Raw genomic sequence first — 19,528 nt, 5'->3', positions numbered from 1 at the left:
TTAAACAGTGTTAGAATTCACACATTAAAAAGTTATTTCTGGTGTATTATGACTTATTTTCAGCAGCATGTACTGTTCAAACAGCACAGTGCAACCATGGTTTTAATGCCTCTCCTGGTGTGGGGGCAGGATTAGATGAAACAAGTTTATATCCATTGGAATTTACACCAGCCTTGTGAACTGTAGGCTACTGTATTCTCTTCCTACTTGTTAGTAAGTTATACTTTTTCTTTCAACTTCCAACAGTCCAGGCATCCTGTCCACCTGTGTCAAACCCCATGTTAAAAACCTCATGTGATGTTTGACTCTACCCTACAGTTTGACAAGCAGGTCAATACAGTAGTAAAAGCTAGCTTCTTTCAGCTCTGCACTATGCTAAAATCAAGTGTTTCCTCTCATTCAGAGACCTTGAAACAGTCATCCATGCCTTAATTTCCTCCCACTTAGACTACTGCAATTCCTTGTACATGGGGATTTGTCAGTCGTCCCTATCCAGCCTGTAATTTGTCCAGAACGCTGCTGTCAGACTCCTTACGGGTGCCCGGAAGAGAGACCATATTAGCCCTATTCTGGCCTCTCTCCACTGGCTTCCAGTGCAGTTCAGGATCGATTTCAAGGTTAATGGATGGGCCCCCTCCTATATTTCTGACCTGTTAACCTCTTATTCCCCCTCCAGAACTCTCAGGTCATCAAACCTGGGGCTCCTGTCCCACAAACAAATCTTATGCTCAAGGGGGACCATGCCTCTGCTCTTGCAGCCCCTAGACTGTGGAACAGCACCCCCCTCTCTATCAGATCTGCCCCCTCCATTGATTTCTTCAAGTCCAGGCTCAAAACACACTCTTATTGTTTCGAGTTTGGATCCACTTGAAACGGTTTTTATTCTATGCCTCAACAATGTTTGTTGATTTGTGCTATATGTTATGTGGTTTTGTTTTTAGTCTTTCATTCTGTTTTTATTGCCTGATTTTGTTCTGCACAACACTTTGGTTGTTTTCAATTGTGCTCTATAAATAAATGCACTTGACTTGGCTTGACTTTTCCCCTGTAAACCTGCCTTTGAATACCAGCGCAGTGACCACCCTCCACGCTGAGTTTCAACCTTCACCTGAAAACATGTGGTGGAGTGCAGGAAAAAGAGCACATCCTCAGATCAAAAGGGTCCTGTCTAGATGGTAACCCTAGATTTGCAAAAGATCTCGCGAGAGTGATCATTTTAACCCAAACTATGATCTTTCCCTTACCCTAACCAAGTAGGGGTTTTCCCTGCCTAAACCTAACTAGACTTTGACCATAGTGTTGTCACATAATAAAACATCATTATTTTGTACAACGTGTACAATGAAGAAATGACGCGTACAAATCTCGCAAGAGTTTCGCAAATCTAAGGTAACCATCAAAGACAAGGAGCGCCACTTCCGAGTACGGCTCAAGTCAGCTGACCAGGAACGAACCAATCAGAAGTCGTACGCCGTTGTAAATAAACGCATGTGAAAAAGCTGCAGCAGCGACGGACAGAAGCAGAGCAGAGACATGACGGCAAAGACGGAACCCAGCGGTAAGTTAGTGTTTTATCTGAACTGTTAACATGTCGATGGAGTCGTTTTTTGTTCATTAAAAAGCTGTAGCAGTGTACAGCTGCCTGTATCATCCAACAACAATATTATACATTTGGGCACCTGAGGAGTTAAAGTCAGCACACAGCAAAATTTGCATATAAGTGCTTTGTATTGCTGTAGTGTTGTATTGTCTTTCATTAAAGTATAAATCTCCATAATATTCCTATGAGTTAGACCTATATTTTCTCTATGGTAGTCAATAGTAAAACTAAGCTATCTCTTGTATAAACGATTTTTTTGGTCCTTTTTCAATTAATGTAATTAAAATGTCATAAAACATATAATTTAGCGCTTAAAATGTCAAACTGAAATTACAATTTAAAAGCCCAAACTGTTACTCAGTTTTTTTCTAATTTAGACTGATCAGCAGCCTAAATGAATAATAAATGAACAAATAAATAAAGTAGGGTATGTGATTCACACACATTTGAAAGAACATCACCACATTCTTAGCATTTTTGAAGCTGTAGTAGTTTGTCTAAAATAACTTAATTTCTGTCAATTAGCTAACTGGCCAGTTATGTTTAAGCATGAACTGTGATATTCCTATAAAGATGTTAGTATAATTTTGGTCATGTCTTCTTCTAAAATAGGTATAGCTGCAAAGATGAGTTGATTAATTGACGATTTGATCAACAAAAAAATTGATCTGCAACAATTTTGATAATTAAATAATCATTAAAGCAATATTAAAAGCAAAGATTCACTGGTTGCAGCTTAAAGATGTGAACATTTTGTGGTTTTCATGCTCTTCCTTGATAATAAAGGAAAATGTCTTTGGGTTTTGAACTTTTGCTCACACAAAACAAGTCACCATGGGCTCTGGGAACCTTTGATGGACATTTTTTGCAATTTTGCTACCAAATGATCAGTTAATAGAGAAAATAATCTATATTCATTCAAAATCATCATTAGTTGCAGCCCTATATGAAATAATTAAAATGAGTACTACCTTGAGCAACTACAACAGTAAAATGCTGAATACACATTAATGCATCATTAATAATAATACAATTATGTAATATATAATGGTATAACATTCCTAGTAGTACTTTTTACAGTACTTTTACTAATACTTTAAATATATTGTAGTGATAATACTTAGTACAGAAGTATTTTTTAGTGTTTATTTTTACAGTGTGGTATTGATACTTAAGTAAAGGATCTAAATACTTTTTTCCACCACTGCAGTTCAAACATCTCTGCTGTCTGTATCTCTTGTTTTGCCAGCTTCAGTCTGAGTACGTTTTTGTTATTTTTTTCCTGTAAACTCTCTTTTGGAGTGGATATAGGGCAGGTTATTATCCCCAAGAATTTAACTGAAAAAGTGCACACTGTAAGGATGGATTATAATAGGATTATGTATAATCCTCCAGCTGTAAATTTTGCACCAGGCTACATGGCACTCAGACGAATAATGTACCACGGAAAGATAAAAAGCAGTTAGAGATGTTAAAACAGAATACATTCATTGTGCTACATCTTACAGAAAGTTTAATCAATTCACATTTTTGTGGTAAAGTAGCCTCTATCAGTCAGTGGAGGTTCAGTATGAGTATGAGTCTGAGTAAGCAAGTTTTAGTCATATACTGCAGTTGATATAAATGTATTACTGATGAATAAATCTTTCAAAAACAATTGCGACAAACAAAAGTGTGTTACAACTTGTTTGTATGATTTACAAAACTCACTCTAAATTATTGAAATTAAAGATAGATTTTCTTAAACTCTAGAAAAAAAACCTGATCTTCATTATGAAATAAAAACAACATACTTTTTAAAAAAAACACTGTTGTTTTGCAAGCCAGCTTCATTTTGAAATCAATGATGAAAGAGCTGGTCACTGCTGGGACCAAACTTACCCCCTGCCCTACTCCCATTTTCTCTCCCCTAAACCCCCCTTGGTATCCACCTCCACCAGTTTCGACACAAACGTCCCAGTTACAGCACTCGACCCCACCCTCCACCCCCTCCCCTCCATGACAGAATCAGAGTCATCCTCAGCCTAAAGAGAAAAGCACAGCACATCCAGCTCTCTGTGTGCAAAATGCAGCAAGCTCTAACTGATATGTGCTGGGTCCAGGCTGCGAGGCTGATGGCACTCATGACTCTTCCCAGGAAAAGCAGGGGCCCAGTGTCTTGGCAGCGTCCTCAATTCCTGTCTTGATCGGTAATAGAAAAAGAATGGTGAATCCGCTAAGAAACAGGAAACACTCAACCGGTTCTGTCTTATCAACTTCAGCATCTATTCCTTGTCAGCTACAGCATGTTGCAAAACATTGAGCAGATAAAGCTTTTAACACACTAAATCTACCTTTATTAAACGTCAGGTCTTTGGCAGGAAAAACATTTTTAATCAATGATTTAATCCCCAAGCACGTTGATTTTATGTTTTTAAATTAAACTTGGTTAGACCGAGATAACAGTCCAGCTATTCTTATCGAGTCAGCCTCACCCAACTTCAGTTTTATGAGTGAAGTTAGAGTGCATAAGAAAGGAGGTGGAGTTGCCATTTTGTTTAATGATTCCCTTAAATGCAAACAGGTACTGTACAAAAATTTTGATTCTTTTAAATATGTGGCTCTTGTTCCTAAACATCTACAGGCCACCTAAATACTATGTGTAAATACTTTTTGATGACTTTGCTGAACTGCTGTGTTTCATTATGACATCTATAAAAAGAGACTTTGCATTTATAATTTGGAACTGAGAAATGCAAGGTGGTCCTTCTTCTCTGACATCATCACCAAAAACAATAATAATGCACGTGCCTCGTTTGTTGACACGCTAACAAACCCTCCTGTGTCAGTAGCCTCTGAACTTCTATCCACCAAGGCCTGAAATTAATTTGCCTCCTTCTTCACTAACAAAATTCAGACAATTAGACAAGCAGTTGGTGCCTCCATATCAGGTACAGGATATGTGTTGTCCCTGTGTCCCATTAAATTCAATTCAAATACTGTGACACAATTTTATCTGATCAACCATAAAAACCTGGAGGACATTATATAACATCTGAAATCCTCCTCCTGCTGCCTTGATATTCTGCCAACAGGGTTTTTCAAACATGTTTCAAATTGCATGGCCTCAGATCCTCATCAAGCCACTCTTAAAAAAGAACAATCTAGAAACGTCACTAATGAACAACTATAGGCCCATATCAGACCTCACATTTTCAAGTAAAATCATTGAAAAAGCTGTTTTTCAACAGCTAAACAACTTCAAGTTCTTACACGGTCAACCACAAAATATTACTAGGCTGATTGGAAAACTGTGTGGGACTTTCTGCACAGTATTAAACTGGTTTGAAGTCTACTTCAAGGAAAGGGACTACTTTGTGCCTATAGATAATTACACATCTGAGCGGACAGTAATTACTTGCGGAGTTCCCCAAGGCTCCATTCTGGGGCCTCTTCTGTTCAACATCTACATGCTCCCACTGGCTCAGATTAAAACAACAAAATATATTACCATGAAAATGCAGATGACGCACAGATTTACATAACCATATCACCAGGGGACTATGGTCCAATACAAGCACTGAGTAAGTGCACTGAAAAAATTGGATGTGCCAGAATTTTCTTCAATTAAACGAAGATAAAACCGAAGTAATTGTTTTTAGAGCCAAGGAAGAACGATTAAAAGTCAGCGCTCAACAATCAATAAAGTTAAAAACCACAAACCAAGCCAGAAATCTTGGTGTAGTTATGGACTCAGACCTAAATTTCAACAGCCACATTAAGACAGTTACACAATCAGCCTACTATCATCCGAAGAATATATCAAGGACTAAAGGATGTGGAAAAACTTGTCCATGCATTTATCTTCAGTAGAATTGACAGTGTCTTTACTGGTCTCCATAAAAAATCAATAAGACATCTGCTGTTGATTCAAAACGCTGCTGCTCGAGTCCTCACTAATACCAAAAAAGTGGATCATATCACTTCAGTTCTCAGATCTTTACACCGGCTTCCTGTCTGTCAAGTGATGATGATTTTAAAATACTGCTGTTAGTTTGTAAAGCACTGAATGGTTTAGGGCCAAAATATACTTATGATCTGCTGCTACATTATGAACCAGCTGGACCTCTCAGGTCATCTGGGACAGGTCTGCTCCCTGCTCCAAACTAAAACTGGAGAAGTAGCGTTCAGTTTTTATGCTCCACATATCTGGAACAAATTCCCAGAAAACTGCAACTGTCATTTCTTTTAAATCAAGGCTGAAGACTTTTCTGTTTGCTGTTGCCTTTTATTAAATCAAATAATTATTAATTTTTTACACTGCACTGTAACTTTTATTCTTACCTCACCTGTCTTATTCTATTTTAGCTTGTTTTTATTTTCTATTCTCTTAGCACTTTAATGACTATTTTTAATAGTATTTAAATGTCCTTTAATGCTGTGTTTCTTTTGCACTTCATCTCAATGTTTTTAATATTTTATGTAAAGCACCTTGAATTGCCTTGTTGCTGAAATGCACTGTATAAACAAACTTGCCTTGCCGTACCCCATCCAATACATACTGTAGTTATGAACCTGATCTAATTCTACCTGAAAAATAAAAGTACATTGTTCACAGTGTATTTGTTGTTGTATTTACAGATACGAGCGGAGCTGCCGCAGCAGGAAGCAGCAACAGCAGACAAGTAAGAACATGACACCTTTTTAACAGCACACTCTGCTATTACCATAATACAATGGTGCAGATAGATGATCAAAAGCAGGCAGGTCAGCAGCAGCAACACAACAACACGACACAGGCTTAACCCTTTAGATGATCTAACGAGTCATCAAGATGATCTTATGTGTCTAGTTGTTTTATTTTCTTACATGTCTGGTTTGATCTGTTGGATCACTGATCCTTCTGCTTTGGGTGGAAGTTTAGAAAAATGGAAAAAGAATAATATTTGTCCTAGTCCATTAACTTAGGTACTGTACCTGTGTTTATTGCCTTAAAAATCAGATTTTAAGCTTTCTATGTTGTCCACTGACAGTATGATTGAAGTTCCTTCCTCACCACCACTAGTTAATACATTCTTATTATATTATATTTTTTATATTGAAGATACCTTCAGGTGTGTAAAATCTGCAGTTAAAACAATGCTTCAAGGAGCTGCGAATCCTACAAATTTAATTAACTAGTTTGTCATTCAACTGAGTGTTCCAGTGTCTGAAGACATTAAGTCAACACAGTTACTATGATGTTCGGCCAAAGTACTGTTCACATTAGAGGCTTAGATTCGGCTCATCAAAAAGTGCATTTGTGTGTGAATGAGGGCTGATGTTTTTACATAGCTTGTGTTCATGTGGTTAACTGTTTTCCACTCACATAAACCTACTGTGTGTCATCTGTCAAGTTAGAGAGTAGAATTTAAATGATCCTTTAAGAAAATCTCACAATCTCATATCTGTCCTAAAGTCTGAATCCAAATCGGAGATTGAGACTCTAAAAAAACCTTTTTACTCTTTTAATAGTGTCTGATTTCTCAGATTTATCTATGTTGCCTCACTGTAAAGCACTTTGTAACACATTTAGTTTCTGTTGAAAACAGTTTCTAGATGAAGTTGACTTAACTTGTCTTGAAACCAAGAAAGTTTTCTCCTGACTGCTTTGTTTTAGCTATAGTTCAGGGAGACCTATCCTCTTTACCATGCTGTTCTTTGAGACAGGCTCGACCTGCCAAGTTGCATTTTTCCCCCGGGCAAATTTAGGGAGCCCTGCATGGGTAAAGATTAGATGGCAAATAATGTATTGTGCACATGATCGTACAAAATGTGGAGGAGTGGTTTGATAATTGACAGTGAGGCGACTGTTCTGTTATGGCATGTAAGAAAAGTAGAATGAGTGAATGCAGGAGTTATAAAAGTAGTAAATAAAATATCCTTCCTTGTATAAATATCCACATCTGTGTATTTGCATCTGTAAGATGTGTTTGTGGCTCTAAAAAAGAAAGAATAGACTGCTGAGTACCGAGTACTGGCAGCCGGGGTAAAAGCTGGCTTTTTAGAACGTCTGATGAATGTGACATCAATCCCTGGGCTTAATTCCTGCTGAGTGAACTGATCCGTGTTAGGAGTAGCAGAGCAGGTGGATCCAAATGCAGGAGACAGCAGGCAGTGGGAACTGAAGAATCAATATTTATTTACTCAACTCGGGGAGCAGAACACAGGAGTGCAGGCAAAGTGAAACTGAACTGAACAATACCGAACAAACGATCCAACAACACTAAACTGAAAACCAGAGCTTAAATACAAACTAAACTGATGAGGGAGTGAGGTGCAGGTGGAACAGGAAAGGTGCTGATAGACTGGGGAAGACACAGGGAGCAGGGAGGGGCTAATGAGACTGATGCAGGGCAGGTGCAGAGGGAAGTGTGGAGAGAAAAGCAGGCTGGGGACGCAGGAGGAAAAACACAGCGCAAACAGAAAAGCAAAAACACAATCCTCTTATATATCCAATAAGCCCATCTGAGAATATACATGAATAAACTTGAATATACAAGCACACTGTAACCTGCAAACCCTGATTTACAATTTCACGATGATGCAGTTCTTCTGACATGGCACACAGAGGCTGTAAATGCAAATTATTCAAATCTACAGGAACAAATGCCAAACAAACTCTTCTTTCATAGTGTGTTGAGTTACAGAGAGTCCAGCCATTGAACAAATAGGTATCAGTCTCTGGATAAGAACGTCTACCTTTACTAAATGCACTGTCCACACAGACATTTGTACAATTTACACATAGTATTTAAGACACTTGCATCTGGATCATCTTCTGCTGCAGATGATCCAGATAAATGTCATAGTGTTGATTCTTTGAATTGCTTTTGATATAGATCAAAAGCACTTCTTTCTTATGTCTAGTATTTGTACATTTATTAGTCTAATACATTCAAACCTCAACATATTTGTATGCCTTTCTCACTTCGTTTATGTTTATAGTTAAAAATGGTATTATTGAATAAAGTATGGAAGTAAAGATTTGAAATATACACTTTAACTCTGCAATGCAGCAGTTTGAATTATATAAATAATAAAAAGCAGTAAAGCCAAATGATTTATTTTTTATTGTGGTTCTCCAACAAAAATACATTTAAGATACACATGAAGGATTTAGAGGTATGTTTTTGTTGCTGACCTGCTGCTTGATTTATTTTGCTATTCAGTCACACCTTCTCCATCACAGTGCATTACCTTTGCAGTCCCATGGTGCTAAATGCTTCTCCCTTGTGAAAACATAAGCCATCCAGAGTATTGTAGCACAGTACTTTAGACCTGCTGTCATCTTCTTGACACAAGACACTCACTGGTAACAGTAACAGTCTCAGTGTTGTTTTAGAGACATTTCTAACACCATAAGATGTTTCTGTGGGATGTAGCTCAACATCATGGGATTGCACAGTATCATCAGAGTAACAGAGAGCACTTCATACACAATTGTTGCTTTTTCTTTGTCCTGGAGGGCCCAGGAGGACTGTGGGACTCTGTGAAGAAAGCTGTGTTTGTCATCGGATCTGGAATCTTACTCTTGGCTGCATTCGGCAACTCACTGACATGGTAGGATCTCCTTACAAGTTATTACCATACAACAAACCAAAAGCTTGTCCTCAGATGAACCCTGAGGAGTAGCAGTGCCACAGATTGTTAGATTAGGATGGATGGGAAGGGTCGGGCAGGACAGAGTGGGACTGGGCCAAATAGGACTGGACAGGACAGAGCACAAGATAACAGGAAAACACAGGGTTGAATAAGACATGAGATGTCAAGACATTGCAGAAGAGGGCTTATTGTGTATTTGAAAGTACAATAGGGTGTCACTAGGTTTTCACTAGGTGGTTGCTATGGTGTTCTGGGTGTTTTGTTTAGTAGAGTATAGCTGGGTATTTGATAGGATGTTAAGTATGGCTGCTAGTGCATTTCAAGATTCTTTCTAGGTGGTTGCTGCAGTGTTACCGGGCAGTTGTTTGGGCATTATTAGGTGGTTGCTAGGTGATTAGCAGGACAGCTCTGAGCCCTTGCAAACTTAATGTGAATCAGGTGTCAAAGCCCGAGAGCCTGAGAGAATGGGCATTGAGACTGGGCCCGTGTTGAGACATGCAGCCAGACTTAAAGGATAAGTCTTTGGAACTATTTCTAAACAAACTAACCTCCCATAACTCTTTGTAGTAAAGGAACATGTGACCCATTGCAGTGGTGTGACTCATTGTGTGTTTAATTCGTTTTTGGCTGACAAAAACTAATTAAATTCCTCTGTGTCTATGGCACAGAGGAAGATATATGGATAGACACACAATACTTGTAAGTAGGATGATTTATTGATGGTTTGGCTCTGTACATAAGATTTGTTGACAATAAGGAAAATATAGAAAATTGCTAGCCATATCCTTTAATTAAGCCTTCTACACCTAGTGTTTTTGATGTTTGTTTTATAGCAAAAAAAGCGTAAGGAAGAAGAAGAAGAATTTTTAACCATGTGAGAATACAGTCTTGTGAACTTGACACTTAACACTAATTCCTCCTCCAGGCATTTTCAGAAATTCTGGGGAGCTTCAGGAGATTTCTGGCAGAACCTGTGGACCAAGTTGTACTTGATGTTCGAGGGTCATGATGCAGCTCTGTTCTACATGGGTAAGTAAAGACAACCTGTCAGTTTTGTTTCCAAAAAAATTATCTGTTGACGAACACGTTGCAACCCTGACAGGGTGACCCTGACTCATCAGAGTCAGACACAGTACTGTCGAAACGTTAGTCTGTTTGCACAATTAAAGGCTGCAAGTTAATCAGTTTGCTCAGATTATAACAACTTTCTTTGCATCAATACAATCTTTGTATCATTGTGAATATAGATCTTTCTGTTCTAACATATTAGAATCTGGGTTATCACAGCCAGAGGAGATTTTCACAGTAGTTCTATTAATTTTTACTAATGTAGTTTAAAATTAGATTACACGCATGATTTCATCGCTCTTTGAGATGCAAAAACAGAGCTTTGTCTAGAGGATTCTGGGGCTGCAGACAAGGGTACCAGCCACAAATACAGCATGTGTTCAAGTTCTACATATAAAGTCATGTGTCAATAATGCAGCAATCATGTTGTTGTTGTTTATGTATTCCATGATCAGATATTATCCATGTAGGACATTATGTGCAAGCCTAGATAATGTGTATTACAAGTTTTTTCAGTGTAACAGGTAAGGCATTTCTCAAATGTAATTACATAAGGTAAACCAATAAAGCACGAGGAAGTGCAATAAAAAATACTTCACAAGGTGAAATCCTGTTTGTACTGATAATTCTGTCTGTGTAATAATGTCAGTTACCCTTTATTACATTACATACAGTAAAAATAATCCCTCATGAACTTGGAATTATGTTAAAAATAAAATGCTCACTCTCAGGCTTTTCTTATAAATATCAGCAAGTATGGAGCCGTTCACTGACACTTTTTAGGCTCAGGTCAGAGGCTGTCAAGTTGTCCTGCTCTGACAGTGGGCTTGTTTTTCTCAACAGGAACCATGTTACTCCCCACTCTGGCATACTGGGGGTCAAATAGTCTGCTGCTATTGGTGGATACTACTGGCAAACCCTCCTTCATCACTCGCTACCGTATCCAAGTGGACAAGAATAACCCGGTAGGCTCCAGTCTCACACTGTTAATGTTGTTATCAGTCGTTTTGTCTGTATCTTGTTTTGATTTTTGTTTCCTGCATTGAATCTGTTTGAGTATTTGCTCCAGTTTCACCTCATGAGGATTTTAAGCTTCAGTTATTGTTCTTCTTTTTAAATTTATCTACAAGTATTTATATGCAAGTGATTTTTAGCAACCTGCTGCCATTCCATTACTTACACCACTACTCATACTACTAACACTGGTGTCTGTACTGCTATTACTACTAATAATAATCCTATATTTGACACCACTGAGACACCAACACTGCTTCCACCTCTACGTTACCTTGTGACCCGGTTTAACCTGTGATAGCTGTTGTAATCTGCAGCCAGTGCTGAGTAATCAGAATCAAAATAATTTTATGACATCTCCGGTAGTGAAGGCTGATAAATGCATCTAAACTTCATGTCCTCAACATTATATTGGCTTGATAGAGTTTACCTGCTTTGATAATGAGCCTGAATGAATGGATGAATGTATGTATAGAATAAATGAATAATTACATAAATGAATCACTACTGTGACAACAAAATAATGCAAATATTAGCTTTATTGTTGTTAGAGTTTTGGTTGCCTTAAGACATTTTTTATTAATAAAGCTTGATTTTTAATGGTCACTTAATTGAAAAAAAGCTGTAAAGCATTATCGTAAAATACATTACACAATGACATCACTAACATCACAGTAATTATCTGGGCCAAAGTGACAAGATAATAAATCAAAAAATCAATAAAATAATTGTTAAAAATAAATGAATACATTTAATTTTGATAAATGGATAATAAATACATCATATTTTCTGTATTTATTAATTATTAATAAATACAATAAATGAATATTATTTATGCCTGTATTTATATATTTCTATTTGTGTATATATTTATCAATTTATTTTCACATTTATTTATGAACTTAGATATGTATTTTCTTATTTATTTCTGTGTTTATTTATTAATATATTTATTCACTTATTTATGTTTCCCATGACAATAACACTGGAGACATAATGTGACAGATTTTTTAAAAATATATATTAAAACGACTTTTCAATTAGTCACATAAATCTAAAGATTATGAGTTGACCAAAACTTTTTTCTGTCAAGGTCGGGCCAAATTTTTTGTAGTATGTATGTGTGAATGAACACATCTGTACATGAACATACATGCACGCCTGGACTGTTATGATATTTATTTGTTCTGTTGCACCACAACTCACCTCTCGGAGGACAATAAAGGTTTCTAAGTGCATCGCCCTCAGTGTTGCTGATCTGACGTGTCCACACATCGATCTGACCAAAGTCTTCTCGCTGTGTTTGATTAACAGATATTGTCGGATGCTGCACAGATAAAGACAGACAGATAAAGACTGATAATCAAGGCTGGAGGTTAATCTCAAACCAGTCAATGGTCAAACCATAGAACTTTTATATATAACTTTATATATATTATAATAATAGTCTGATATCAGTCATAAAATTTAAATCACCTAAAATAATCTAATCTTGACAATATTCGGAGTTATCAAGTGTTTCATGTTGGATTTCCATAGTCTGTCCCTCTGAGAAGAGACACTGAAGCTCTGTGACTGAACCTACCAGTCATAAACAAAGTCACGGTGGGCTGACAACACACAATGAGTTAGTATAAAACCAACCAGACAGAAAGTGTATCCAACGTGTTGATGGCTTTTTCAAGTCTAGTCATGTCAGAAAAGAAGACCTAAATGTTTGAACACACTCTTGGTCGTCTTTTACTAATTCAACTGAAGGTTTTACACTGATTAATATAATTTTCACGTATTTTAGAGGCAGCCATTGGTTTCTGTCAATTTCAGTATGAGCAAAGTAAAAAAAAAAACACTATTAGAGACCTGAAACTCGCTGGTAACTCCTCACAATAAGCAGTACAACATGTATTTGTCATGTTAGTGTCAAAGTTAGTGTTGTGTTGATGCAGCTGAGAGCAGAGTAGTACACTCATCATACAGACTGGAGATAGGACACACACTCATACTGTACGTCTACAAGCCATTTTCTCATGTCACATGTTTGTGTGAACACATGTATGTGCACACAGATGAACTTTTGCACAGTTACAACATAATATGGTTTTGTAATTACATGTGTTTACCAAATTAGATACACAACAACTGAATACACGCTTTTCACTGACATTTTGCCATGTCACAGTAGGAAAAATACAGGTGTAAATAATAAAATCAATGATGGCTTGAATTTCATTTAGCTGCTTCAGTTTCAGTGTCATGGTAATTTAAATGCCGGCTCACTGTCACACCGTCATGGTTTACTGAGACACTTAAATAGAACAGAGCCATTGTTAATGTTATATTTAATAACACCTGTGCTTTTACTGCTATGAGAGGTCAAATTGTCTGCTATGAAAAAGGATTTTTTTCTGAGGTTGTTACGTTTGTTCTTGGTAGACACACGTATACATACACAAGAGTACTGTACTGTAACTGTGTAAAAGTTCATCTGTGTATCAGACACATACATGTCCTCACACACAATAGTCATGATACGTCCATGTGTTTATTGCCAGGGTCCAAAGTTTAGTGGGTAAAAAGTCAAGTCGACTTATATTTACACACAAACCGGAGCTGTTTTTATCTGATAAAAGAAGCGTCCATCTACTTATTTGCATTTTAGTGAAGATGATCAGTTAGAAACTTGTTCAGTTCTAGTATTGATGTAAACATACTACTACTACACCAACTCCCTGTTGTCTCATTTCTTTAAAAAAAGATCCAAGCAGCAAGATCGCTCCTATTTCTATCGAGTTTGAATGCATGTCCCCAAATGAGTGTCATGTAAAATAAATATTGCCACAAAAATACAGTTTGCATAATTTTTGATATTATATCCAGTTTTGACATCTTCTCATCCCTCTGCTGTTCAAACCTCCCTCCATCCAGGTGGATCCCGTTAAGCTGCGCAATGCAGTGAAGACTGTCTTCTTCAACTGGATATGCATCTCTGGGCCCATGGTAGTGGCGGCTTACCACTTGACGACCTGGAGAGCAAACCCGTGTGGCCCTGAGCTGCCCACCTTCCACTGGGCCCTGATGGAGCTGGCTGTCTTCTCCATCCTGGAGGAAGTTCTGTTTTACTATTCTCACAGGTAGGGACAGGATCAAAAGACAGAACTGAGGTTTATTCACAATATCAGGACCTTGAAACTGAAGCAGCTAAATGAAATTCAACAACCATTCATTTTATTATTTACACCTCCTGCTTCTCCTACTTTGACATGAGGTCTATTATGGAATAAATCAAGATCCATTAGGTAGCAGAACAGTCAATCAACTCAAGCATTCAGACAGCAGACAGGTCCAGATGTTAATCGACTAATAAGAGGTGTATCTGAGACACTCAGTGAGTATTTTGTGTACTGCTGAGCTACAGTTGATGGACCGTGTTGATCGTAGGAGGCCAAAAATAATGTGCACTTACAAAACTTGCATAAAAACTTCTATGTGTCAAATATTTTAATAGCCATTTTAAGCCATGTTAGCAGTGTGGCTTTAAGGATGTCAATGTTGATCTGTCAGTCCACCACTTTGGTCCAGATGGAAATATCTCAATTATCGGATGGATTAGCATGAAATCTGGTACAGATATTTGTGTTTCCCAGAGGATGAATCCTACTGAATTTAGGGAACCCCTGACTTCTCCTCCAGCACCACCATGAAGTTGACATTGTTGGTTTTGAGCAACATGTCTTGACAACTATTGAATGGATTGTCATGAAATTTGATTAGCAAATGTTAGCATGCTGACTTGCTTATCTAAGATGGTGCCATGGTAAACATCATGCCTCCTAAACATCAGCATGTTAATGTTGTCGTTGTGAACAGTGTGTTTTTTATTAATAGCTCAAAGTCAGAAAATTTCAAATCTTTCTCATCAGGGCGTTAGATAATGTGCACTTGATTGATGGACATCAGAGCCTAAAAATCTATCAGTGGATAACTGGATGTTGTCTGTTTGTATTTTGATCCTCATCTCCTTTTCTGTCAGACTGTTCCACCATCCCAGCCTCTACAAGCATTTCCACAAACAGCACCATGAGTGGACTGCTCCCATCGGAATCATCGCCATCTACGCTCATCCTCTGGAGCATATGGTGAATGAACCCTCCTTCCTTTCATTTCATTTTAATTGTCAGACTTGTTTTGCTGTGCAAGAAAAACATCGGTCTTTAAACTAATACGTACTTTAAGGTGAGGATATATTAAATGATTTAAAGGATAGTGGAGGATTGTGGAGAGTCTGCAGTAGTTTGTAAATAGAGAATAATTAGTTTCAGGACCTAAGTCTCTTCTCTCCTAATTGGGCCTCAAACCAGCTGGAGCTGTCATCAATAAATCAAACATGATTCATTTTTACATCTGGAATCATCCTGCATAAGCTGGTTGAAAAGCTGAACCTGCTTGGCTTCAATACCCCCCTCTATAATTGGACTCTGGACGTTCCGACTGATAGACTACAGGTTGTGAAGGTTCACAACAACAGCTGGCATCATCAGACCGAGCACCGGCTCCCCTCGGGGCTGCGTGCTTAGCTCCTTACTGTTCACTCTGATGACCTGCGACTGCTGTGCCAGCTCAATTACCTTAATTAAGTTTACTGATAACACAACTTTGGTGGGTCTTATCAGTCAGAATGGCGTGTCCGTGTACAGAGCTGAGGTGGAACAGCTGGTGTGGCTTGAATAACCTAGCAGGGTGTTGCCAAAACCAAAGAAATAGTGGTGGACTTCAGGTGATCCGGTGACGTCCCTCCCCCTCTACACATCAACAACTCCACCAACCCTTGGCTGGGACCAAATTTCTCAATGTAAACCTCATTGAGGATCTCACGTGGGGCTGCCTTGTCACATCCATGGCCAAGAAGGCACAACAGTGCCTCTACTTCCTGTGACACCTGAAGCGAGCAGGCCTCCCCCACCCCATCCTCACCACCTTCTACCGAAGCACTACTGAGAGCGTATTTACAAGCTGCATCTCCACATGGTTCGAGTCACGCACCTCTGTGGACCGCAGGACAGTGGAGAGGGTCTTAAAAACTGCTGAGTGCATCATTTGAGCCCCTCTTCCTGCCATCCAGGACAGTGCCAGAAGTATTATACTGGACAGTTCATACCCCTCCCCTATAAAAAGAGGTCACGCAGCCTGAAAGCCAGAACCTCTCGCATGAGAAACAGCTGTTTCCAACAGGCTGTGAGACTCCTCAACACCCTGCTACCCCCCAGCACCCGACAGACACTTTGAGAGACTCTCTGCCCCACACACAACTACCCGATGCCCCCTAATGCCCCCCTACACACACTCACACACACACACACACACACACAAAATACAACTCCACTACCTCAACAACAAATTACTGGATCACCTGACCCTCTTGCAGAACTGCACTCTGTCTATTCTGCATTTCTGTATTGTAGAACATTAACCAGCTTTATTTATATTTATCAACCTTGCACACTAGATTCTTTACATTCTCTATTTATTATCCTTTTTCTATTTTTTTTAAACCTTAATTTTTAATTCTTCTAAAGTTTTAATGTGCATTTATGCTACTTTTTCACCAAGCTCAGAAAACACAATTTCATTTCTTCATAGGCAGCATTTGATACTGAAAATGCAATAAAGTTTCCTTGAATCCTTGAATCTGGACAAACCTGATCCCAAAAGCAAATGTAGAAATCTGAACTCATTGTGCTCGTCTACGACTTGAATCAGTTGTTGGAAGTGTTTTTCACCACTGGTTAGGATTTTTAAAGTCTTCCTGTGTGTTCCTAGTTTTTATAAATTTGTTGGATTTTAAAATCTTCCTTGGACATTAAAACCTGAATGTTCTTCTTCTTTGCTGTTAGCTCTCCAACACACTGCCAGTAATTATCGGGCCTGTGATCCTGGGCTCCCACATAACCACCACCTCCTTGTGGTACTGCTTCGCTCTGGTCAGCACCACCATCTCCCACTGTGGATACCACCTCCCATTCCTGCCCTCACCCGAGTTCCACGACTACCACCACCTCAAGTGAGTCCACCTCATCTTTTGAACTTAGTCTATTTTATTTAAAAGGAAATCCAATCATTTATTAGTGTTGAATATTAAAAAACTGAGTGAAATGGCTGATGACATTATTTATTTTTGTTATTGTCATACGATCTGAATTTCCTAAACCCTTTCCTACTGAATAATCTCTAAGTAGATAAATAAATATATACTTTCATTTTTTTTAAAAAAAGGCTAAATCATTCTCCAAAACAGCTGGGCACTGTAGTTTTTAGCAAACGTCACTCAACAGGAGTAAATAGTGTATTTGTTGGGAACTATTTTCAGCAGCGGATTAATACACATTTGATGCTCTAGTGAGCATTTACAGCAGCAGGATGGTGGCGGGATACACAGACAGTATTTATTAAGATCAATTCCTTATTGGTTTTGTTTTTTATGGGATTTGTTGACACTAAAAAAAAAGTGGAATATTACCAGACCACCTTTTCCTTTAAGGTTATAGCATAGGGATCCCATGTGACAGTTTCTTCATTTCAGTCTTGTTTGTAGATAATCTTTCCCCTTCACAGTTGTGCTCACATGTCCTTCCTGGTTCCAGGTTCAACCAGTGCTACGGGGTCTTGGGAGTGCTGGACAGACTCCACAGTACCGACACCAAATTCAGGCAGACCAAGCAGTATGAACGCCACGTCCTGCTCACCAACCTCACCCCGCTGACTGAGAGCATCCCCGACACTCCCAAGAAGGGCCAGTGATGCCCTGCGACCTCTGACCTTTAACTTGAGGCCCAGGCCTCGCCGAGTTTGGGATCATCACTGTGATATGTGTAGACAAAATGTCCAATCAATCTTCAATGATTGTTGTTTTAATCCAGAAAACCTGTTGGCCAGTTTCAGACACTGGTCACTTTTTATTTTTTCCAAGCAGAAATGTTTCTGTTGGACTTTATCAGACATGCAGGTTTCATGCATTTTTATAATTTTGGCGTCTATGTTCACTGTCGATGTGAAGTCGCCTGAAACTGTGGTTATTTTTAACCTGTCTCCTCCCATCATTTCATCTCATGTGACCTTGTCAAACTGTTATTATAGCTCATAATTTGTGGGAACAAGTAACAGATGAAAGTGTAAATGTGGCTACAGTGTCAGTTTTACCTGCAGTTTGGAGAAGTGGAGAAGTTTTCCTTTGGTGCATAATTTGATTTTATTCAAAATCAAAGGATAATTAAGTCTTAAAACAAGTCACAAATACTCACACTTTAGCAAAGTATGATAGACTCGACAGTAGAGCTGTCAATTAGCTGTCGATTAACGATTAGTCAACAGAAAATTAACCAGCAGCTATTTTGATAATCAATCATTTGTATTTTTTTAAGCAAAAACGCTAAAAATGTGCTGGATGCAGGTTCTCCAATGTGAGGATTTGATGCTTTTACTATCATACATGATAGTAAACTGAATATCTGTAAATATAATATAAACAAAATGATTAATCCGATAGTGAAAATAATAGTCAGCTCTACTAGACTGCATTTTGCCATAACCTCCGACGTTAACTTCAGTTAATGTTGTTTTTCTCACCTTTCCAAACATGAGCAGCTGTGTCTTCGGGGGTTGTTTGCTGAGCTGATTCATTTTCACTTGTATTCAAACACATGACAGTTCTTATTCTGTCCGTCTCCACCTGATTAAACTAAAACGTAGGAGGAAACACCCAGATTGCACTAACTTGTTTAACACGATTGTTAGGACAACAGCCACTAAATAACACTGCGTAAATGCTGTATTGTAAACACATGAATAATGTAGTTATGTATTAATTATTAGACACAAATTTTGTATTATATGTAGAGTTTAGTAATAGCACTTCCAGTTCACCAGTCCAGATCCTTCTGCTGCGTTCACTTGCTGCTCAGACAGAAGAGCATCTGTCTTTTACACCAAAAGACAGAACAAACATTTGCACTTTTCTTTCCATGGCACCTACCCGTTGAATGTGTGTATGTATTACAGAAGGCCTCAGTAATGATTGTATAAGAAATGAGTGTTGATAAAAAATGTTTAATTAAAAAAACAGCTTCTACTTTGATACAATGTTCAAGTTTTAGCTGTACTGTTTAATATTAAAATATTTTGAAAAGATATACATATTCATGTTGTTTTTTTCTCTATTTTGCTGTGGTG

The 19,528-nt window shown here is 38.2% G+C and overlaps 1 protein-coding gene across 1 annotated transcript; it reads left to right on the top strand.

Moving 5' to 3' along the window:
- Positions 1–566: 566 nt before the first annotated feature.
- Positions 567–19,486, top strand: faxdc2 (fatty acid hydroxylase domain containing 2). Its single transcript, XM_042430132.1, has 9 exons — positions 567–1,558; positions 6,221–6,264; positions 9,087–9,181; positions 10,149–10,252; positions 11,135–11,256; positions 14,231–14,436; positions 15,336–15,441; positions 17,197–17,363; positions 17,944–19,486. Exons 1-9 carry the CDS (start codon positions 1,534–1,536, stop codon positions 18,098–18,100), a joined length of 1,026 nt encoding a protein of 341 aa, XP_042286066.1. The 5' UTR covers positions 567–1,533; the 3' UTR covers positions 18,101–19,486.
- Positions 19,487–19,528: the final 42 nt, after the last annotated feature.

The sequence above is a fragment of the Thunnus maccoyii genome, chromosome 13 (genome assembly GCF_910596095.1).
Source record: "Thunnus maccoyii chromosome 13, fThuMac1.1, whole genome shotgun sequence".
Classification (NCBI taxonomy): Eukaryota; Metazoa; Chordata; class Actinopteri; order Scombriformes; family Scombridae; genus Thunnus; species Thunnus maccoyii.
Note: the sequence above shows the minus strand (reverse complement) of the source record. Positions and strands in the feature narration are given on the sequence as shown.

Bases quoted from the DNA above. Each gene is read 5' to 3' on its own strand.
- faxdc2 (XM_042430132.1), top strand. From the start codon at position 1,534: ATGACGGCAAAGACGGAACCCAGCG. The intron at 14,437-15,335 runs GTAGGGACAGGA...CTTTTCTGTCAG, and splicing joins CTGTTTTACTATTCTCACAG to ACTGTTCCACCATCCCAGCC. The intron at 17,364-17,943 runs GTGAGTCCACCT...TCCTGGTTCCAG, and splicing joins CACGACTACCACCACCTCAA to GTTCAACCAGTGCTACGGGG.